Source organism: Panthera uncia, chromosome D1 (genome assembly GCF_023721935.1).
Source record: "Panthera uncia isolate 11264 chromosome D1, Puncia_PCG_1.0, whole genome shotgun sequence".
NCBI classification, from domain to species: Eukaryota; Metazoa; Chordata; class Mammalia; order Carnivora; family Felidae; genus Panthera; species Panthera uncia.
The window spans coordinates 90020605-90044972 of record NC_064808.1 but is presented as its reverse complement, the minus strand read 5'-3'; the positions used below and the strand labels follow the sequence as shown (position 1 = coordinate 90044972).

Sequence of the window (24368 nt, the reverse complement as noted above, 5' to 3'; positions counted from 1 at the left end):
GGGGTGGGGACCGACGGGGACAGGGGGGCGGGGCGTCCGGAGGGGGCGGAGAGGTCGCGGTCTCCCCGGGCGGGGCGTGCGGGTGACCCTCCGCGGGCGGGGGTTGAGGAGGGCTCCCGCGCTCCGACGGCCGGACCTAGCGGCCTCCGCCCAGGCAGAACGCAGGGTGGGGTCGGGTAAGTGGCGGTGTCCCCACAGCCCCCACAGCCGGCCGGGGGCCAGGGGAAACGGGAAGGTCCCGAACTGCCACACTGGGGCCATGCCCTCCCCCCTCCGCTCGCTTGGGGTGGGAACGGAAGACGGGGAAGGGAGGGAGGTCTGGGGATCCTCCGACGTCCAGGAGCCACCCGCACGCCTGACACCGTAGCCGGCCTGGGCTCTGGCTCCGGGCTTGGGGGGACCGCGTCCTCGGCCTAAGCCGGACAGCCTTCCTGGAGGAAGAGGGGAGCCGCGTTGTCCCGGAGCCACTGCGCTTCCGAAGTGTGTGGGGCGGAGCGGCGGGAAGGGGCGCGGTTCTCCCGCTCGCAACAGCTGCTTTCCTCGGAGCCGGGCGGGGAAGAGATGCGGCCGCCCCGCCTCCACCCTGCCTCGCAGGGGCCCCCCGCAGCTGCCACCCGGCAGGCCTAGGGCCGCGCCCGCAGGTGCGCGCGGGGACCGTCTGCACCTGCGGGCGGCGAAGAGAGGCGCTCTCCGCAGGTCCTCGGAGACCCCCTAAAACCCAGCCCTCAAGGTGACCGGGTCTTGTGCCCCACACCCCTAGCAGGGAAAGGACTGGAGCAATGCTGAGCAGGAAACTGAGGAAACAGGAGCTCGGCTCCCAGCTCCTCACCTCCAGCCAGAATGGTTTATAGGCCTTACGCTGACTGGGGAGGAAGGAGCAGCTGTGGGAAGGTAAACTGGACAAAGTCCCCCCATTTCTTTATCCTTGTATCTTCACTGTCCCTTATCCGTCATCGTGCCGGCTCTGATCCTTTAATTCCCGGGACTAGATCGCGTTCGCTGCGAATTTAATTTAACCGTTCCGCCCCCCACACTCTCGCCCCTCCGCCGGGTCTGTCCAGAGGCACCTCTGCGCCCTCTGGCGGCCGCAGCTCCCTTACAGAAGGGGACGCACCTGTTCTAGCTTCTCTGTCCAACAGCCAAAATACGGATGCTTCAAACATCCGGGCACAGCTTAACCGCCGAGCAAAGGTCACCGGGGGCAGAAAGCATAACAAAGAATCCTTGGCGCTGCCTGCTCCGAGTGGCAGTGGACTGGGAAGAAAAGCAGTCAGGGCTCCGATTCCATTTACTCCACATACAGTTCTGCACTGTTTTAACACCGAGTGTGGTCCTTGTGCTTGCACGGCACAAGATCTTTTTGTACACAGTGCCCCACAGACCCTTTCAGATGCCTCTTCCTAGCGTGACTTTGCTGGCTGCTCTTCAAATACCTGCCATGCAGTGGCTTTGAGCAATGCCTATGCAAACACCAGACCGCTCATGTAACCCCTGGAATCTAATACTTGGCAGCTCAGCGGCAGCAAAGGCAACAGAAATAGATTACTGCCAGTCTCATACCTTTATTCGAGGACCTACAAGCTTAGACTGTCAAGGTGTTTTGTGTGTGTGTGTGTGTGTGTGTGTGTGTGTGTGTGTGTACTAGGGGAGGGGGCTGTTGGTTTGGTTTTTCTATTCTATCACACTCAAATTTTCCTTTAGTTTACACTGCAAACCAGCTCCTGTAAACATTCCTCCTTCATTTCCACACCAGGGTTAATGTACCCCAAATAAGTAACTCCCTCCAAGAAAGTACAAAGTCTTTTGGCTGCATCTCAGGAACGCCAAAGCAACTAATTTCGCAGGCTGTGCTCATACCTATCAAGTGCTATGTTAGAGCCTCAATATACACACTCTCTGTAGCCAACTTTTCCTTTGGAATTTAGATCCCAAATAACTTGCAACATCAGAAGTAAAGCTGCAACCAAAGATGTGTAGGCAGTGAAAATCTCCATGTGACACAGGGGCAGTCCTGTGAGGACTCTTTCACCACCCTTGACCCCAACCAAAACATTTCCCACTGGAACGCCTATTCCAACCACTTCTTTCTGCTGACCCTGAGCCAGTCAAAGTGACAGCAGTTAGCAGAGCAGCTCTATTCCTTTCTGAAAGTGCCAAGATGCATTTTGGGATGAACCCTATTCTCTACCCTTGTGTAAAATGAGAATGTTGGCAGATAACCCGTGAGTGACCTGGAGCCTGCTTCCACAAACATGTTGCATGCAAGAGCTAAGTTCATAGTTTCGTATTTAAGAGACGTGCAGGTCACTAGTATTTCTTCCAATTATACCTCATATCTCAAAGTATCTTCTCATGCTGATTCTTATGTATGCACATAGGGTCTCCGTCCCCCTTGACTCATTATAAGGCTTCATTAAAGCCCCCTCCCCCCCCCCCCGTTTTATTTTGCAAAGCTCATATAGTTATCTGATTCCCTGCTATCCTCTCTTCTAGATTGTTCTGGACAAAGAAACTAGATATTCAGTTAACAGCAGCTACTTTCTTTCCAAGCGTCCATTTCCCAGTGTTCAGTTTTGTCCTCTTGCCGCTACGGCTCATCCGTCCGAAGCCAAATGGTGAAAACATACTGGATCCTGGATCCAGTCTTGGCCATCTTCTTCGTGCTGCTCACAGTGGTCTAGTAGTGCCCCATTCTCAGTAATGTTAGGTCAGTCTGAAACATCCTCACTAAACGTTCCCCAAATGATCTGCCCCAGCTAAGTAACTAAACAGCAGCAGGAAGTGGGATAGAGTGGAAAAAATGCATGAAGCACATTGGTTTGGGGGTTTGTCAGTGGCAAAGTTTTGGGGATACCGTGTGGTACTCTGGAAATGCATTTTCCTGCAGCACTTAGCGCTGAAATATTAAGAAATTACTGCTATAAGATGGTCAGTGCAGCCTCAGCCTTTAGGTCTGTAATTCCAAGTTCCAAAGAAAAGCAAGCTCATGAGAATTTCATAAGGCCCATACCTACAGACTGTACCTAGGGAGAAGAGGTGCTACACTCAAATTCCAAGAATATTTATACTCTTACTGAACTAGCATCCATTAAAAAAAAAATCATTTTCAGTAATCTCTACGCCCAATGTGGGGGTTGAACTCATGACCCCCAGATCAAGAATTGCATGCTCTACCAACTGAGCCAGCCAGGCACCCCGACTAGCAAACCCTGTTTAGCAGCTTCTATCAGAAAACAGCCAACTCCTTAAACCCAGACTAAAATGACATTCATAAAAGTCATCCCACTGATTAGAAGCCCTCTAGCCATTTGAAAAATAAGCTTCAACAAGCCAAGAGGTATCAGGATGAGAAAACCACTGATTTGAGACCAGGGTGCAGGAAGGAAAAGAATATTTTTTATCAATGTGCAATTTTATCTTCAATAGTATTAAAAAATGGGGAAAATTAGAGCTCTTACCTGGATTTGCAGTCAGTGTAAAGCAGAGCACCCGCGAGATGTTGGGGGACTCATTAAAGATAAATCATCAATCTAACAAGTCTTGGCCATAAGACCAAAGTGATCCTTGACTGCCCTTCTAGTAATCTAGTCGTTAGTGAAGAGCACTAACCTCTAAGTAAAGTGCTAGTTGATGCAAAGAAATCCCTGAGAGATCGAAATGTGATAACCACTTTCCTAATGGACTTCTTTCTTACAACCTCCTACCCTGTGGATCACTTTCAAAAATGTTTTGGGTGTTTCTATTGGATCGTCTCTCCTTTTTTGTAAACAGCATGATGACAGTTCTCCACTTGTACTCTTTGAGAGAGTCGCCCCTGACTACTGAGTGTAAAGATGAGGAATGAAAATCTCTTACAAATCCACATGCTTAGGGTCAGCAGGAATATCCTAGTCATTTAAAATAAAAAAAAAAAGGAAATATGAAATGAAATGCCCCATTTGTTCCATACATTCTCAGCTCTGCTACAAAAAGCTCAACTAGTACTCCAAGAGGTCAAGAATTACTTTAATAATTTCTTTGTTAAAAAGTTTAAATGGTAACACAACCATAAAGTTGGTACATCACAGAAACAAAGGTCTTTGCAGGCAACACTGATCGGGAATAGCAAAACACTTGGTTGGTGAAAAAAATGAAACTCTAAATTATATACAATATAGCTAAGGGTGATATTGAAAAACAGTCTTATTTACGGTGACTCAAGATTTAACTTGCCATTATCTATTGCTTATTTATTCAGGGTTGTAAATAACACTTATATAGAGACATAGAGATGTGTAAAAATGAAACATTGTGAAAAAAATACAATTTTTCAATTTCATATGAAACTCAAAGTATAAGTTTTGTCCAATATGGAATGTACCTACATTTGTTTATATTAGGGCTCTAAAATCCATTTAAAAATTGTTTTTTGTTTTTAAAAAAGAAACAGTTGACCCACCATGCAAGTTCGCTGTATATCTTGCTTGCTCAAAATGAGCATTTTCAGGTGAGGTCAGTTTTTTCTGCCCAAAGTCTAATATGATTCTGTAGAAGTTGTACTGGCCCAATTGTGGAAAGAATTCCCATGAAGAGTCTGATGGCAGCATCTGGATGAGGGGCAGTCTGAGTAATGGAAAGTGAGTAGAGAAGAGGGAGGTAAGAGCCCAAATCCTTATGAAGGATGACATTCAGTTGTTAAATTTTAAGGGGTATCCAATGGCTTTTTCCAGGCACTCAACTAAAGAGCCAGCGGAAAGAAAATCCCTCTCTACTTCGACAAATTTGATATAGATGGATTTGGGGGAAACTCCAGGATCCACAATACAGTTCTGAGACAAAAACCCATTAATACCAACCCAATCTTTGCTGAAGGTTTTGGTATTTGCTTGGAAATGTAAAAATAAGCATTGCTGGAGAGTCCTGACCTCAGCAATCCCGAGGTAGCAATAGATTATTCGGGTGGGTTCGATTTCCACCTGTAATGAGGCTTGTGCTGACAGGGTCTCCAAGTCAACCCGGCCCTCCTTTCCTGGGTCTAGGGAACGTCGCTCCATGTGGGGTGAGGGGGGCCTCTCAATACATTCTTCATAACCAATGGCATAAAGGCCTGGACTTTTGGGAATGCCTCCTGGTAATAAATATTGAACAACGTTCCCACCGGTTGGTTTGGAATGGGCAATGGGTATCCAGTCAATTTCCATGTGCAGCTCCAGGCACCGAGCTTCACTAATCGTGATCTCTAAAAATTTGTAGTAAACATTTTTCCAGTTCATTTTCTGCACGCGGGTCATAATGATCCGTCCCTCGGGCTTCTCGGAGTTGAAGTACTCCCGGAGTCGCTTGCCCAGGGGCACCTGGGAGCTGATCTCAGCATAATGGTAACGGATATCCTCTTTCCAACGGGTGTTATAACCAATTCCAAAAATGGCCAGTTTATTAGAAAGATGAAGCCTTGAAAAGTCTGTCCAGCTCTGAAACAGTTCCCATTTCAATTGTACTGATTCCAAAATCTGTACGATATTTTGCATGATGTCTCTCTTCCTGGAAAGAGAAACACAAGTCAAGTTCTCCAGGTGTCTAGATCAGCACTGTCCAACACAACTTTCTGCAATGATGCAAATGTTCTACATCTGTGCTGTCCAATATGGTAGCCATTAGCACTGAAAATGTGGCTAGTGTGAGTGAACTACTACATTTTTAATCATAATTTGAAATTAAGTTTAAATAGCCACATGTGACTAATGGCTACCTTATCAGACAGTGCAGGTCTAGATAATCATAGTATTAAAATCTGAGAAACACTCTTCCTAGGAAATTTCTAGGAATTAATGACAAACTGCTTTCCATTACTTCTATAGTCTGGCTGTATTAAACCTAGTAACTACTGATACGTTAAGACCCTAGGGTTTCAGAAATCCTAGGGTCTTGATCCCAAGGATCCCAAGGATCAAGAGTTTTTAAAAATTATTATTATTAACTCCACTACTGTTAACATAGTGTCATATTAGTTTCAGGTGTACAATATAGTGATTCAACAATTCCATACATCACCCAGTGCTCATCACAAGTGCACTCCTTAATCCCCCTCAGCTATTTCACCTATCCCCCACCTACCTCCCCTCTGGTAACCCCTTCCCTTTGCTTGTATGTTTCTTAAATTCCGCATATGAGTAAAATTATATGGTATTTGCCTTTCTCTGAGTGACTTATAAAGTGGCTGTTATAATGCACATGGTGGCCTTCAGACCTAAGTACCAAAAGCAGACAAAGGATGTTGTATTCAAAAAGGTATTCAGTATCAATTAAAATAATGAACAGCTTAATTTCTAACCTGGAAATTCTTAAAGTTCAATAATTTTGGCCCATATGTGTTTGCTGTAGGAAAATATACAGTTGATTAGGACTAATGACCTCATGCAAAAACAAAATGACATTTTCTATTTGTCTAAAATTCATTACTACTGGGGCGCCTGGGTGGCTCAGTCGGTTAAGCGTCCGACTTCGGCTCAGGTCATGATCTCACGGTCCGTGAGTTCGAGCCCCGCATCGGGCTGTCTGTGCTGACAGCTCAGAGCCTGGAGCCTGCTTCAGATTCTGTGTCTCCCTCTCTCTCTGACCCTCCCCTGTTCATGCTCTGTCTCTCTCTGTCTCAAAAATAAATAAACATTAAAAAATAAAATAAAATAAAATAAAATTCATTACTACTCCCAAATTTAGAAGAACTGTCAGTTAAGCACAAAATTAAGACCTGAGAATTCAGATGGAAAAGGTCTACATCAAGCTCAGGTTTTAAGAGGGGAAAATGAATGAATCAAGCCTATTCTAGAAAATATTTTCGGGGCGCCTGGGTGCTCAGTCAGTTAAGTGTCCCGACTTGGGCTCAGGTTATGATCTTGTGGTTCATGGGTTGGAGCCCCGCGTTGGGCTCTGTGCTGACAGCTCAGACCCTGGAGCCTGCTTCGAATTCTGTGTCTCCCAATCTCTCTCTCTGCCCCTCCCCCACTCACATGCTCTGTGTCTGTCTCTCAAAAGTAAATAAAAATGTTAAAAAAATTTTTTTTAACAAAATACTTTCTAACAGGGAACAAAAGCATAGAGACAATTTCAATTTTTTTTTTTTATAATTTTTTTTTTTTAACGTTTATTTATTTTTGGGACAGAGAGAGACAGAGCATGAATGGGGGAGGGGCAGAGAGAGAGGGAGACACAGAATCGGAAGCAGGCTCCAGGCTCTGAGCCATCAGCCCAGAGCCCGATGCGGGGCTCGAACTCACGGACCGCGAGATCGTGACCTGAGCTGAAGTCGGCCGCTTAACCGACTGAGCCACCCAGGCGCCCCAGAGACAATTTCAATTTTGATTTGGATAGTTAAGGAGTAAGGCAGAAAATGCTGGGACGTTCTTGTTTCACATGCTGCTTAACTCCTATAATTGTAACTGCTGCTTCAATAATTCATGTACTATAATGAGGATACGTAATTACAAGTTTGTTTCTCAGGCATGGCAAAACTCGGATATTGGAAGATTGAAGTCTGTTCTGTATTAACTTTGCAACCAACTATCACAGTCTACACCGGTTATAGGTTTAAACTACGAAAATACTCAACTACCATCCTTATGTACAATCCAACAGGCAAGAGAAGAGGATGTACATTGGTTGCTAATGGCTTCTCGGAAGGAGACAGATACTTGAAAGCTTCCTATTCAATTCTTGTATCTTTGAGGGGAAGAGCTTTTGGAACAAAATGGGGAATCTTCCACACAGCCATTCTCAGTCTGTGCCCGTACTCTCTTTGGCTTTCTTTGCAAGATGACAAAATGCCAATATTTGGTTATCAGCTGCTTCTTGGAGCCAAAGACTGCCCTGGACTTATCGGCCGCTCTTGAGTTTGTCATGGAAGTTCCAAGTATCAGCGTGGCCACCTTGATGAAACCACTGCATTAGTGGGGACTGTTCTTCTCAGAGAACACAAAGGCACTCAGTGATCACTTCTCTCACATTTAGCTTGGTGCTTGTGAGGTGAAGATATAGAACCATGTTTCTGCATGGGTCAACGCTTTCAAAAAAGGCTATCTTTCACAGCCACATCCTTCCTTGTCCTCTTTTGAAATGTGACACTGACCTCAAGGACAGGCTAAGGAGTTGGGAGGGAGGGCAGAGATTTTCATCTATTCTGCTCACTGACGTGTCCCAATGCCTGACATAAAGGAGGCACTTGACAAATAAATGTGGACTGAATGAGCAGATTAGGTGACTCTTCTTTATGGATGAAGCATGGAATATTTTAACTATAGGCTATGTCAGCAGGCTCAGGCTAATCCCACCTATACTTAGAGGAAAAACATAATCCAAAGCCCAAATGAAGTTATTTTATTCAGCACTGTCATTGCCCTAAATCATCAATAAGAAACAGTTCTGGGGAAACTTGTACTGGAAAATAAATGGCCTACTAGGAATCAATCTAATATTTTTTCCCCTGTGAGCCAAAACCTCGAGAAGAGGCAGCAAAACTGTCTATTTCTACATAGCCTGTCAGTTTCTTGCCCTGCTCAGTTTCTTGCCTCAGCCTGAAGGTCCCTGGGCTTAAGACTCATCACATTTGCAAAACTACAGAGCACAGTGAAAACGAGACCCAGGTACTTAAGTGGTTCCAGAGAACTGTCTATTATACTTCCTGATTTCTGAAGTTCCAACCACAAGAAAAGTGCAGATGGTTTGAACATAGTGACACCAATTCTGTGAAGTTTCACTTCATCTCCAGTTACATCAACTGGGTCTCCCCTGGGTGAAAGGGAGAGATGGGACATTTTAATGAAGGGGAGAGAATGGCCTTTTTGGAGAATAGGGGTCTGAAGATATGGACTTGTAATAATGCATTTTTAAAAATACTCATCAAAGTTAACCTTTCTTTGGGACATTCCCGATGTCACAATTTGAAAACAGACCTACTTCCCAACGAGAGACGGCTTCAAACTTACTGACTTGAGCCATAAACTTCTTTTTTAAGGAGTGGGGAGTGGTTACAATTTTAAGGAACAATTCCTGATCCCTAAACTTTCACCATCTCCCCAGTCATGGAAGCAGCTGATAATGGGAATTCTTTGGTCCCACAGATGCTCTGAAAAAGGCAGGAGCGTTTGCAAAGGGTGGTGGTGGTGGTGGTTTGGTAAATGAAAACATCAGTTTCCTTTTTATATTGCTTGTTGCCTATCACACCTCTTTCTGTCTTGCCTGTTCCCCCTTTCTCCACCATCCCTCAAACATCAAGATCGAATGTATGGAATGAAGTACAGAAGAAAAAATGGGTGATGACCAGGCTTAAAAAAAAAAAATGGTGTCCCTCCACTTTTCCACTAAATTTATCTTTTAATATATTTCATAGATATAATCAGGGATTTACTTAAAGCTATTCAAAATAACCACAAACAGGGGCGCCTGGGTGGCTCAGGTGGTTAAGCATCATGATCTCCTGGTTCATGAGTTCAAACCCCACGTTGGGCTCGCTGCTGTCAGTACAGAGCCTGCTTTGGATCCTCTGTCCCCCACTCTTCTCCCTGCCCCTACCCCACTCACAGTCTCTCTCTTAAAAACAAACAAACAAACAAACAAACAAACAAATAAAAGAACCACAAATATAGTATCACTGAAATTCAGAGAGCTGTGATATCCTTACAGAAGAGATAGTGCTGAACTTAGGGTGGAGACCAGGTGAAGGGCCCTGGCCCAGGTTAATCTTTCCTCCAGCAACTGCTTTCTTTTCCAGATGTATAAAAAGGCTGTCTAAGAGCTTGCTTTTTGATTCTTACAGTGTGGTATCATAAAGAATGTAAGTGTCCCTCTGGCCCTCCTGTACTCTCACCTAAGCCCAGATAAACTCAGGGCCCCATGGATCATCTCGGTACCACAACTGGACATCCATACATCCACATTCACGTACAGGCAAACACCACAAACACACTTATTTTTGTGTAATACATTTATTTCTTTGTGTCGCGCACAAAATTCTCGGTGTTTTTGGTTAACCACTGGCAAACTTAAGCTAAGAAGATGTGAAACAATGACCACACGTGCTTCCTCAGTGGCATGCCTACAATTTCCACCACAAGTCTAACGACAACCATGACTTTCTGCATCTTCCCAATGGTCATTACATTTAGGTAAATACACTTTATAGAAAGAAGCATCTACTTACTGTGCTTCTTCAGAAGACTCTTGTTTTATTTTTAATGTTCTCTTTGTGACAGGTATTTCATCTGAAAAGCAAGGTTTTTGAAAGAGATTATATTTTTCTAAGTAGCAGACATTTATGTACATAAGTCATTGTGTTTACTGTCTGTTCCATACTTTCCAACGCAAGACCGTAATTCTAGTGTCAAACACTGTCCAATGCCAGATTTATAAATATAACTCTTATATAATGAGATGCATACATTTATATGCAAGATCAGAAACCAGCTCTACAAGTATAAAATTCTTCAAGGTCACCAGTGGGATTTCTAGCTAGGAGCTTAAAGCTTAATTTCACTGCAAACATGATTTTTGAAGGAACAAGAATGAAAAATAATTCTCTTCTATTTAGGTTTTCTATGTAGGTTTTACACAGCAACTATTCTCCCAATATGAGAATCAATATACTCTGCATGTTATTTTATTTTATTTTTTCCCAAAGGTTTGGGTGACTTAATTCTCCATGGCAAAACCAGAGTTACAGAATGCCAAAGTAATTTAGACCTTACTACTGTTTGGAAATTAAAAGGTAGTGATCACTTGGTATCTGCCCTTTTTACTCTTCCAGTCCTTAAGTCTCTCTTTTACATGGCATTAGTTTTACAGTTTAAGAGTTTCTTCTCTCCCTGTCTTCCAATATTTGAGAGATTTAAAAAGAAATCGCATTTGAAAGAAATATTAGCATTTAATCCTTTTTCTTTTGCATTAGCATTTCTCTATCATCAGGAATTCTGTAAAACAATGCCTGTGGACTTTTATCTTAAGCCAGGGAAGCACGTTCATAGTGCCAATCCTGCTTATACTTCTTTGGAGCTTGCCCGAGTAGCTCACTGGGGAGAAAACATTTACTTGTAAGGGAACACGCATCACACAACTTGCTACTGAAGCCCAGTGACTGCAGCAGAAACCGATTAGCACTTCCAAATTATAAAAATCCAAACTGGAGAGTCTGTTGCAAAAAGAAACAAAAACTAACTACGTATCCCCTCTTAATTAGGCCACCTGCGTTTAGATTTGATGGCCAGGAGTTTTATTTTCCATTGTTAATGCTAAGTCTGAATCATTCCAGCCACTGCTCAGATGGGATCCTTAATGAATTCTGAAGGAGTATGATCACTGATAAAATTCAAATATCATCTCTTTTCAACATAAACAGAGGCTTCTCTTCTTCTTCTTCTTCTTCTTTTTTTTTTTTTTTTTTTTTTTGTTCAGACTAAAGTGTGGGTGGGGACCTTTTCCAAATCACAAACAGAAAATAAAAAGTATTTGGAATAAAGCAAGGAAAAGAAAGTCATGTCTACAGCAGTTTTGAGCCAAGAGTTAACCTTCTTGGCAGCTATCTTAGAACAAGGAGGTGTAGGATATTTGAAATGGCATATAGGATTCTTCTACCTGTCACTGATTAGGAATTGTGGGTCTTTAGGACTTTTGCTGGTCCGCAAATCCAAATGGCTAACACCAGGCACTAGCTGGCAATTGAGGGCTAAACCAACAATGTCCAGATTGCCCCAAATGGGCTGGCTGTGTGCCTTGTGCTGACAGAAGGAACTGAACTACTAAGTACAAATACACATATAAAGGGGCGTGCGTGCACACACACACACACACACACACACACACGTTAAGTATCATATATATTGGCTTTCTTACCCAATTCCTGATCTGTTGGATAGCCATGGAGATCCTGACTGTGGTTTCCCCAGTCCTCCTGTGAATACTCCTCCATAGTGCTGCCATCTGACTCCAGCTCCTGGTACAAGCCACTACTGTTAATAAGTACAGGCTGGCAGGGCTGAGCATCCCATCCTCCCTGACCAAACACCTGTTCCAACTGTTCAAATGTGTAACTGCTCTTTCTTTTCCCAACACCATGTTCTTTCACCCGACTGTAACACCTGCGAAGGGTCTAAGACACAAAGTCTTTTGTTATTCCTTTAAAGCTGTACTTCCTCTTCCAGGTACGGACCACAGATATTAATTACTATTAGACAGACACAGACAGACAAACACAGACACATTGTTACAGGAATGCTAGATTTCAAATTCATTATTATATTAGAAAAAAAACTAATTTAGCATTTACTCAAACATGTTATAATTCAAACAATTATTTTGCAATTAATCATCCATTAAACAACAAGAAACATTACAACATTATTGCATGTACCCCATAACACATATTTTTATACCCCCACCCCCATTTAAAAAGAAGAAGTAGGAAAAAAAAAAAGAAAAAGAAAACAAGAAATACCAGCCAGCCAATAGGATGCACACCTGCCACAGAAGAGAAAGAGCTGCTATTGTGCCCAGAATTTGGAAAAAGTGAGGGAAGGGGGGACAGAAAGAAGAATTTCCCAAGCGAAGAATATAACCTTCCCTACTCTTCAGAAGGAAATCAGGGTAAAAACAATCGCCTAAGTGAATCAGCTAGTAAAACATACTACCCTCAAAGTCCACAGTCCTTACTAAATTACTCGGTCTTTAGGGAAATTGCTAAATTTAAAAGAGGTCAAATAATTATGCTACAGAGCCCCAGCCTCAAACATCAACTATCAAGAAACAATGTGCTAATTCCTACATCGAAAGATTAGCCAGTTCTAATCTATTCTACCAACTCAGACTGCCAGGAAACAAACCAATAATCTCCTTTCCTGGGGGGGAAAGTGAGGTGGAGGGATACCACTGCACTCCTTTTTCTGCCTTATGCTACGCAGCAAATAAAAATCACTATGCAAGTCCACAGGGAAAACCTGGATCATTTTAATGTCTTGCACAAACCATTTTCTTCATGGTCTTCCAACGCATACTTGTTTCTGATCATTAGCCCAGTTTCCTTAATTATTGGCATCTTTTACTCTGTCTTACATGGTATTTCAAAAGATAAACCAAGGACTTAGTCCCAGCATCCAAATTTAGTTTACTGACATCCAGTCTCTATCCCATCTCTGCTCTTTCTGCTCCTTCTAATCTCCCTTCTACTTTACTGAATTTCTCTCAGAATTTTCTTGAAAGACAAGACCCTTTTCCCTTGTGGCTCTCATATACCTTCTGACTCAACTGTGCAAAATTGGTTCACTTCAGACTTAATTTATATGCATTAGTCAGACTGTACGTTTCTCCTAAATGTGAGATTACTTTCCATACCAATATATCACATATTCCCACCAAACTAAAACAACTCTTCATAATCTTTACAGAGCCTCCACGAAAGTTCAGTATCTTTAAATCACAGGTGACAAATGACAAGACACTCTGTCAAATACTTTGCAGATCTGTCCCTTGAGGCCAGGAATCCAGATGGGCAAAAGCAGTAATAAAAGCATGGCACATAGGATGATCTTCCTCAGACATACACAGAGTGGTGATTAGTCACCCTGTCCCAAAACCGGCCAGTCTACCCCCTGCATAAGCATCTGCCTTTCTCCCTTTCTTGAGATCTCTGGTGCCTCAAATGATGCCTTAAAGAGCCAAGGTTTCTGATTAAAAGTGTTCCCTCTTTCTCTTTGTAAAAGATTGTCACAACTACATAACACAAAACTTTCTAGAAAAAAGTCAGAAATGAACTTGGGGAATGCGTCACAGGGTAACTTTTCCAATGGAAGGAGACAAATGCCAGCAGCAGATCTCATTTAATTTTCTATATACTCCCCTTTCCCAGTGCCCTCTGCCCTCCTTGCAGGGATTGGAATTTGAATTGCAAACATCTCCTGCCAACTTATTTTTATCTTACAATGTCTAGTTTCTGCCTCCAAGAACACCCCAACTGCTCTTTTCGACTCCTCCAAGGACCGTACATGGAGAGTCCCGGCCGTGTCCCTTTCACCCTGCCAAGGCCATAAATGGAGATGTCACTGCTCACTACTTTCTGGCTGCCTCGAGAAGTGCACGCAGCACACAAGAGTCCAGTCGCCTCTGTCACTGGGGGTCATTTCAGAAGTTAAGGAATAAACTTACGTTCCTTTGAAGGAATGTCGTGACACGGGCATCTTAAGCAAAGCCACCAATCTTTTGACAATGTACATGGTGGGAAACGACAGGTTTCTTTGAAACCACCAAATTGAGCTTAAAATTTCACTTGGCTTATGTAATTGTGAATAGCAATATCTAATGGTTTTAGATACAGAAGAACAGTCAGATGATGTATTTTATATTTCATCAAAACAGGCTATGAGATCTTGCCACCTCTTTCCTTGTAGTGTACTTTTGTGATACACTTTAATAGTGTCATGTGTTGATATGAAAAATATCTCTTAGGGGTCTGGAGGAAAAATGTTTGGTAATTCCTAAATCCATACGATAGGAATTTGATATATTGGAATAATGTTAAAAAGACTTCCAAATTGATTTTAACACTCTCAAGACATAAAATACACATAAGAGGTACCTTCTGGGTTCAGCAAAGGATCCATGGATCCAAGGAGAGGCTGTTTGAATAGGACACATCAACTAAGATAGAAAACGAAAGGGAGAACTCAAACCTGAGCAAGACCACCGCTGTGGGAGACACTGAACTCAGTAAAGCTGCAGGGACTTTAGAAACAGATAAAAGGAACCTATGGAGGCCTTCCAATCAAGAAAGGTCACACTTCCTACACCCCAAACGATGAACCAAATCACGCAATTAAAAGACTGCGTGTCTGTGTCAACAGTCCTAAATAAGCCAACTTAAAAATCTACTCTAAATCTGAGGTTACGATAATGCTCCAAACTCTAGGAAAAGCAAAGCCTCACCTCCCACTTCAGACAGCCACACCAAACCCAACAAGAACCTCAAGTTTAGCTTTCTTGGAGGGCCGTTTCCTACCCAACACAAATACCTTACTCCCCTTCCTTCTTTCTTTACCTCACTCATCTTAGAAATGTATGGTAATTTAACCTCTAGCATTTTCTTTTAAAAGTTAAGATTTTGGGGGAAGTTGGGGGGGGAAGAATTTGCTCAAAATTATTAAAAGACCAGCCTATTCATAATTAGGAAGAATAACACTTTCCTTATTGCTAGAAGTTTCCATGGTAAATCAATATTACAGTCTCCTCCCTGGGGAAGAGCAGTGAGGTAATACTGTATTCTTGAAGGAAGTCAGAGGGATAGAGGTCAGGAGGAGTCAAGAGAATCTAGAAAGAACTAAAGGGTAGGTAACAACTTGATCAGGTGGTCAAATCAGAAGAGTTCGTAGGTCTTTGATTTGGAAGAAATGCCAAGTGTTTAATCACCACAACAGGAAAAGAACCAGAGACAAGGCTTAAAAGATGTCCCATTACCAAAGCAGGGAGGAAAACAAGATGGCTGACAACTGATAATTTATAGACGGAGGGAAAGTTCTGCCAAAGTTTAAGATTGGAGGGAAAGGAAATGAGAGAATAAAGATGACATTCATTGCGGATGAATGTGGGGGGGAGGTCTGCGGGGGAGGGGGCAGGTAAACAAAGGTAGGAGTTTTAGATTGGCAGGATTGGGGGTTTAACGGCAGCAATGCAGAGAAAGACCCAGGGTTACAGTACATGTAACATTAAATACAGTGCACAATGCAGCTATCTTGCCAAAGTAAGTAAATCCAGTATTGGGTTGTATAAGCAGAGGAATCACATGTAAGCTATGAAGGTGGCTCTTCCTCTCTATTCAGCACCGGTGAGGCCACAGCTGGAGCACAGCATTCAGTTCTGGGCATCGAACCAGCTACAAGAGAGGGAAATTGTAGAGTTCAGAAAAGGGCAAATAAAATAATGAAAGGTTTGGAAAATAAGATCTATAAGTAGGGCCAGTGGTTTCGTCAAAGCCCTTCCTGACATTATATAAGCTACTTTGGGGGTAAAAATAAGGTTTCTTTCGCTTCAGTGTCCTTCAATCCCTCCTTTGACTTTCAGGAAGTGGGAGGAATTGAATTTTTCCCTGGTATGGCAAAGCAGGAAGCCAACTAAATAAATCATATGGGCATATGCCAACCAATTCTGCTACTGGCTCGTTTTCTCAAAATTTGCCCCATTTCATCCAATTGAAACACAATCACCGTGACAAAACCACTGTTCTAACAGAACTGACTACAGGTGGAACAGGGTCTATAATAAGGAGGAATGGAAATGTGTAGCATAATAGCTACATAAATGTGTTGTCCAGAAAACACTGGCATGATCAGCCTAAGATGTCAGATGAAAAAGTCAAACCGCAGGGCAGGATAGCTTAGTTATAACAGCAGGAAACAATGTTATAAGAAAAAACAAGCAGTGAAACAGATTTTCAAATGTAGTTGTCAAACTGGCCACACTAGAAATGGATTACATAGATGATCTTAACCCTCTGCAAACTAAATATGATAAATTTTAGCTTTTTTTTTTTAACCCAAATGATTCCATAAAGAATATACTTATTTGCAGTCAGAGTCTTAAGAATCACATATCATATTTCACAAGAGATAGAGGAAATTACACTGGGGGCAAATCTCCAATGACTAGCTGTTTATAAAAGAATTAAAAACAATACCTCAGCCTTAGCAGATGTGGATTTTTAAAGCAAAAGTCTGTGAAATACATTAATCTTCCTTTAAAGTTACCGCTTTATTGTAACTGTTACAACTAGTTGCTCTTAATGAGGCAACAACAACAACAACAACAACAAAAAACCCATTGAATTTATTTCAATATCTTTTGGAGAGACTCAATATGTCTTTAATTAGTTTTAGTTTCTTACTGTGAGCACAAAAGGCAGAAAATAAAATAAAATAAAACTCCAAGTAGGAGAATAAATAAACACATTTCTGCACACAGTAAGAGGGGTATTATGAATACAGCATAAATTCCTACATAGAGATGTATATTACACCGAGCTAGAACTAATGATTAGGAAGTCACGTAAGGCAAAATCTATCTGGGGCCAGCAGAAGTTTTACTACCTATTTACTACCTGTTTTCTATACATCAAAATCTGGCAAACTGATTTGCCAATCACTTAATCCTTTAAAACCAGCCAACCCTAAACCCTAACAAAACAAAACTCAAACCAAAAATATAGCCCTTGCATCACACTCCCCCAGTTCTTAGTGCTACAGGGGAGGTTTGGCAAGTGAGAAAGCTTTTTATTCTTAAATATTCCTTTTCCTTTTCCTCTCCAGAATAGAAGTTCTTTTCTTTTTTGGGTCATGGATCCATCCCCAGAAAAAAACACACATACAAAACTGTTCCATACAATTTCAAGAACACGGACTCTGAAGAGCCCATACCAGAACCTCGGGTTAAAAACTGCTCTATACCATGTGGTTGTTTCTTCCATAAAAGAATATAACAGGTATTAGTCAGAAGCCCTAAAATAAGGTAGACTTAATTTGTGCATTAGGTTTGACAAGAGATTATAAAGATTGGGACAACCAGTTTAAGTAAAATTTATCCAGTTTGCTCCATATTCTGCTCATTTAGATAAAGCAGCATTAATATCTTCTTTAAGAGGCCAATTAGTCAAATTCCCATGCTTTTTGAAAGAAACAATTCCTAGCAGTAAGAACACACAGGGATATCAATTTACTCTTCACAAAAATATAGGTTTTTTTTGTTTTTTTTTTTTCCCACCTGCTAGGGAAGAAATCTTTTTCTGAAGTGGAAACTAAGCAATATTAAATGATTCATAAATTATGCTGATTATCTGTCCCAATTGAATCACATAATACTTGACCATTCATTATCTGATACACTTATCAATACAGATGCTACATAAATTACCTAAAGGAAATTCACGTATCTTGGAACAAGCATAGGAAAGGAAGCCTTGACTACTTTCCTTAGTAGTCACGATGGCTAAGCTTTTGCATCTTCCCATTTTAATACTGCCTAAAGACCAAAGGGTCTGAAAGGAATAGGCAATGTCTACACTAATTCAATCCTTAACCCAATGGGACTCAGTCTGATCTATTATTCTGCCGAAACCATTCATATCATGGTCAGCGATTTCTTAATTACTGAGAAGAATGACCCTCAAACTTTGTCCTTAACTCATTTGACTTTCCTGCAACACCTGATATAATGCCTATCTGTCTATGACACTATCCTTGCCAAATATCTCTTTTATATAATCTACTGATTGACAGGGGGTGGGTGGAGCTGCCCAAGGCTCTAATAGCAAACCAAGTTCCAAACTTCCAAAATATTATGGATGTTTTGAATGGAAAAGAGCCTCAGAGATCACAGAGTTCTCACTTAACAAATGAGGAGCCAAGGCCCCAAGACAAGTATTTCTTCAAAGGGGATTTGGAAAACAAACAAACAAACAAAAATTACCAAATGCCACTCATATAATGTGAATGCTTCCTAAGAGAACTATTCTACTAGATCATCAACTCTATGAGGTAGGAACTAGGTACGTCTGCCTAGTTCTCGGTTTCTCTGAGCCCAGAAGAGTGCCTATCACGTAAAGGTTCAATATACATTTATTAAGTAAATGAATTAAGGTAATTTTAATATTGCAAATCATTAGCAAGAAGATAAATTTTTTTTCTTACCAAAGAAAATCAAGGAACTCACTGTTTAACCACATGGTAGATTATATTTATAGAATCGATAAATCTAAGGTACGTAAGGCTCCTACTTGAAAAAAGCAGGAGCAGAAAATGGTATGAAGCATAGATACAGCTCAAATTAGCAAAGCAAATTCCCTTTGTGACAAAGGGAATAACTGCAGAGGGCCAGGTTATTGTAAAAAGATCTACCATTCTTGTTTTTAAAATTTTTCTCAGTGGTGGGAGAGGGGTCTCCTGCCACACAGACCTCTGTTGCTCTGTCCAAATTTTATGATTTCTTATGCCTTACACATTGAATAAGTAATATATTCAAGGATACAGAGTTCTGTCAAAGATAGAAAAGGAAAAAGACTCAATTGTTTCCTAGATTCTGAGAGGGTCAAACAGAACGACCACCAGAAACCAAAAGATCTTACCTCTCTGGAGCCCCAGTCTCTGTGGGGAACTGTCCAGGATTGAATGCTATCGACTTGCACTGCATTCCGAATCTGGCTATGAACGACTCACTTTTTTGTCTACAACTGGTCAGTACTGTCTTCATCGGGGAGAGATTCTTGTGTGGAACAAATAATTCAGGAAATTTTGATTCTCAGTGAGGATCGACTCCTCCAAGTTTTCTAGGTTCCTCCATGCTAGCTGGTGAGGGTCTTGTCCATTCAGATTATGAACAGAAAAAAAAACCCTCCAGGAGGACAATACTAATTGTCAAAAACAAACACCTTCCATTGCTCAAGGAACTATATTCATATGATCATAAAGTTTTTAACCCTATGCTGTAGGTAAATCATATCTCCTATTGGCAGTAATATAAAAGCCACACCTAGTAAGCATAGTCCTGTTTAAGGACTTCTTTGGGATACAAGAATCCTTCCAGGCATGAAGACGGGTAAAAACATTAGGGCTTTAGTGAACTACTTAACTATTTCAGACATAAGCGGCAACAGATACATTACAGTCATCAAAGACAGTCAGATACCACTATTTGCCTACAACCTCCTTCCCATCTAGTGGGGCGGGGGTTGGGTGGGAACCAGTTGTCTGGTAAAGAATTATCCTGGATTAGGTAGGTTGTTTTCATCTGACCTCCTACATCACCTCTGAAGTTGCTATATTAGCATTTCTGTTAGATTTTGTTTACTTCACACCCCGGGCACCATCTCAAAGTGGTATTCAGATGATATTTATTTAAAACGTTAACTTTTACTAATATGTGAGGGAAAAAAAAACATATTTGAGTATTATCTACAGTATTTCTAGGACAGCAGGGGAGAATCATTCACCTTTAAAGGCCTCCCACACAAACACCCTGAATTGCACACTAACTGGTCCATAATCAACTATGTCTAAAATTTAAGAACTACACATGCATGCATACACATTACAATAACATCTCACACAGCTTTACCATTACATCACATTGCTTCCCAAACACAAAGGTACTTTCTACTGGTGGGAAGACCTGTGTTTAAAAGGGAAATGGTGCAGAGCAGTTACCCCACCCCCTGCAAAACAGGTCACTTTATTCCTTTCATGAAAGTTTTGTAGTCTTTTTTTTTTTTTTTACTAAAAACTACCATCGATAATGAAAAAATAATCTATAATACAAATTCCTTCCATTAGTAATTTTTACGTATTTGGCTGTGACATCTAGATAAAATCATCTAAAAAGTAAGGTTATTAGAAATCCTCCATCAAGGTATCTGGGTACAAATATTAGTCTCGCCTGAATCTGGGTCAAGACTCAGTCAGGTGTTTTTTAAAAAGGTAAATGTTGACTTAAAGTTGACCCTTGAACAGCATGGATTTGAACTACAAGGTTTTTTTTCAATAAATATATTACTGCAAATGTATTTTCTCCTCCTTATGATCATCTTAATAACAATTTCTTTCCTCTGGAGTATTCTGTTGTAAGAATACAGTATCGAATAGATGTAACATACAAAATACGTTAATCCACTGCTCATGTTATCAGTAAGTCTTCTAATCAACAGCAGGCTATTAGTAGTTAAGTTTCTGGGGAGTCAGAAGTTATATCCAGATTTTTGACTGAACAGGGCATCAGTGTCCCTAACACCTATGTTGTTCAGGGTCAACTCTACTTCAAAAAGTGGTTTTGTTTTGTTTTGTTTGTTGTTGTTTTTTTGTTTTTGCATTTTACATGCTGTAAACTACAGATCATAAATGCACGAAAAGAACAAATATTCATATGCTGACAGATACTCTATGAAAAACCTGAAAATAAGCATGTTTTAAGTGTATACATCTGTCTGTAGGCAACCTGAACATATTTAGAAAGTTGTTAGAAATTCAGGCAATCATAATACTTTTTATAGCTCATTTGGTAACATTTTTATATTTTACTCTTACCTTTATGAGGACTGCTAAAAGCAATAGCCATATGAAAAATGTACTGTCTACAAAAATGAAACATTTTCCATATGTGGCTCAATGTCCTGTGCAATGAAGGCAAAAACCATAACTACCATTTTCTCAGTGCCTACTTACTGTGTGTTGAGACTTAAGCGGTTTATATTTATTATTCCTAATTTTTACTTTAATGCTAAAAGAGAGAGTCCCAGGAAACAGACTGAGGAGTCTGTGCAGCAGGCTTACTGGGGAGGGCTCTTGAGAACGAATACCTGTGAAACTGACCGGAACAGGGTTGGGCGGACGAAGACGTTGGTTGACGAAGACACAGTTGCAGCAAAGGCCTCAGCTAACCCAAAGTGAGGTGTGGAAACCGGATGAACCTTCAGATTTGTCCTGAACTGGGGCAAGGAAACTGTTCCTTTGGATTTCAGCACGGACCAGTCACTGGATTCAGGCTTCCCTGGAGAGGGAGCCTTACCTTGGGGGAGACAGCTCCCTTGGGCGAAGGAATTCAACTGGAAGCTGTCACCAATCCTTGCTCCAGGCAGCTGGGGGAGGGGCTGGGTGTCTCATTCTTGGAGGAGGGGTCTGGGGACTATATCACATGTATGTGGAAGATATATGATGCATTTCTATTTAACTGAATAGAGAGCTAAGGGAAAGGTAAGAGCTTATTATCCAAAGTCACTAACAGAACTTCTTTAATGTAAATTTAGGTTTCAAAACTAGGACCTGGTGTTCCTCTCTTCAGTAGACTTTGAGAAGTCTAGAAAGTCACTTTGTTTACCTTTTTGCCATAGTTGCCAGGAAGTTCACAGCTCATTTTAATATTTAGCGGATGTAACTATATTTACCTGGGTTACTCACTGCACCCTCTGATCTCTCATTTTCTATTTTTAGCTTTCTTCATATGCATATGCTTTTTTCGTACGTTTACATTATATATTCTAAACAACCCATCTCCTCTTTGTCATCTCTAAGAACACTTAGGCATAGGTAATGGATGCTCTATGGCCTCCTTTTGGTAAGCCACATCCTTAACCTTTTACTGCAGAAAAAAGTACTTCTACTTTGCAAATTCCTTCTGTAATTCAAACTTACTTCAAGAGGAGTCGGTAGTTCAATAAATGCCATCATTTATATAAAGATTTGAGTGAACTGAGTCTTTGACAATAAAAGCCTATTCTAAATGTTTTGATGCCTGTTGTCAACTCTTCCTTGGGAGTTCCAAATCAAACGTTTTTCACGTGTTTATAACCTTAGGACACCATGAATTATCTGCAAGAATTTTTAAAACCTGTGTTTTCCTACTGTGAGAAGTAACATGTATGAGGATAACATCCATCTGTACTGCTCTGTTTTGGCTATTGCATTGGACCGTTTATAATCACACTGTTGCCAAAATCTTACTTCAATTGTCAACATTTTTCAAAGGTGGGTTGATGGTTCATAAAGGGGCAATATACCACCTGCTGGCTTTGTGACATTATACAAATTAATCTCATTGTGCCTCAATTTCTCCATCTGTTAGGTGGGGTTAATAACAGTACCTCCATCACAGATTTGCTGTGAGTGTTCAATGAAAAAATACAAACAGAGCACTTAAAACAGTGCCTAAGAGCTTGTACTCAATAAATGTTAGTCATTTTGATTGTTACAAAAATAATAGTCACACCACATGGAGACCACTTATAAATAAAGGTTAGTTCAAGTAGGGAAAGGTAACCCCAAAGTTTTATCACAAAGCACATGGTAGGAATAACAAACTGTAGCAGTCAGTATCAGAATCTCGTTTGGAAAACAAGTTTCAGTTACACCACATCATCTAGTGTTAAAGGAATGCTAGCTTGATTTTCTGAATTTTAGTTTTATTAGTACATAAAAGTATTTTACAGTTATTTTTGTTTGATAACACACGAGATCTACAAATAACAAGTTTACACCTAGATTTAGGTTTGTTACACATCAAGTAACATTGTTGTATAAACATGCTTTAGATTATTCAAGTTTCAGAAACACCTGGCTATACTAGCATAACTTCTTCAACCTTTTGCTCTTATTTCCTCTTTCTTTATAAAAGCTAATTATCTAACCATTTTCAAAGGTTTGTAGTCCTGGCAAGAATACGGTGACTAACACTGACATATAAACCAAAGGGGAAACAAGGAATCTTAACTAACCATAGGAACATGCCTCACTCACTGGGCAGCCTGCTTACAAGAAGCTGTAGGTAGACAAACAGTGAAGTATGAATGGCTCATATATTTTCCTGGAGTTCAATGGAACAAAAAACATGTAGACCTCTCATTCCTTTTTTGGTGCATGGAAATTTACTGGAAGTAAAATCGGATTGACCACCACTTCTTGAAAATTAGGGTTTCATAGATATGTTAGTTCTGCTATAAAGTTAAAATTTCTCCCTTGATTTTTCCTCTTAATTTTATAATGTGGTTTACATTACTTATATAAAGGAAAAAATATTTTATACTGTTCTAAAACAGGTACAATCTGATCCCTCAAAATCCAACTATTAACCATGTCTTCTAATTTGCAAAAGAGAAGGGACATTACCTGGTTATACAGAAGACTGAATAGGGGTGCTCATAATCTAATGACTGAATGACTATTAACAATGTTGCACTTTGCTGCTTGATGGGGCAAACCCCAGTGACAACTGGACATACCACAATAAAAAGATATAAAGTCATGTAAATCATTCTTAAGAAAGTAAAGGCAAATGGTAACATTTGGTAAAGGCAAAAGTAACATATAATGAATAAGAGCTCTAATGTTCTAAGGTCAACAAGGCTGATATCTAGTAATATCGTATTTGAGGCAATTTCTTTCTATTGTGCTAATTGTTTTGAATTGCATATTTTAAATATCATATTGGTTTCTACCAGAATGTAAGCTCTTTGAAGGCAGGAGTTTATTTCAATTTTGTTCACTGATGTATTTCCAGTACCTACATCAATGGCCAGCACGCAGAAGCAGCTCAGTGGGTTTTTGCTAAACGAATGAATGAATGAATGAATGAAAGAAAATTCCTTAAGATTTTATATGGCAGTTGAGAGATTAAATGTAAGGTTGAGGTACTTTTTGACCTATCACACTCTTCTTTCTAAATCATAAACCAGCTCTTCCCATTTAGAGAAAGTATCTGCAAATTTAAAATAATAATAATAAAAGCAGTTTTTGATAGATACGAACTTTATTCTGGTTTTATTAATACCAATTACAAACATAATTGACTTATTTGAATAAATGAAATCTGAAGGTAGATAGTAGAGCGAC

The 24368-nt window shown here is 40.7% G+C and overlaps 1 protein-coding gene across 4 annotated transcripts in view; it reads right to left on the bottom strand.

The window, feature by feature from the left end:
- Positions 1 to 3984: 3984 nt before the first annotated feature.
- Positions 3985 to 24368, bottom strand: part of MSANTD2 (Myb/SANT DNA binding domain containing 2) — a 31553-nt gene continuing 11169 nt past the window's right edge. The window contains exons 1-4 of one of the 4 annotated variants that reach the window (XM_049655082.1): positions 15791 to 15871; positions 11857 to 11956; positions 10172 to 10232; positions 3985 to 5520 (exon numbers count right to left, since the gene is read on the bottom strand). In XM_049655082.1, coding sequence (XP_049511039.1) covers positions 4668 to 5520; positions 10172 to 10232; positions 11857 to 11932 — 990 coding nt within the window. In that variant the 5' untranslated portion in view covers positions 11933 to 11956; positions 15791 to 15871 and the 3' untranslated portion in view covers positions 3985 to 4667. Of the gene's footprint in view, positions 5521 to 10171; positions 10233 to 11856; positions 12113 to 15790; positions 15881 to 24368 lie in introns of those variants that run through there. The other 3 variants (XM_049655066.1, XM_049655072.1, XM_049655089.1) reach the window with 3 other exon arrangements.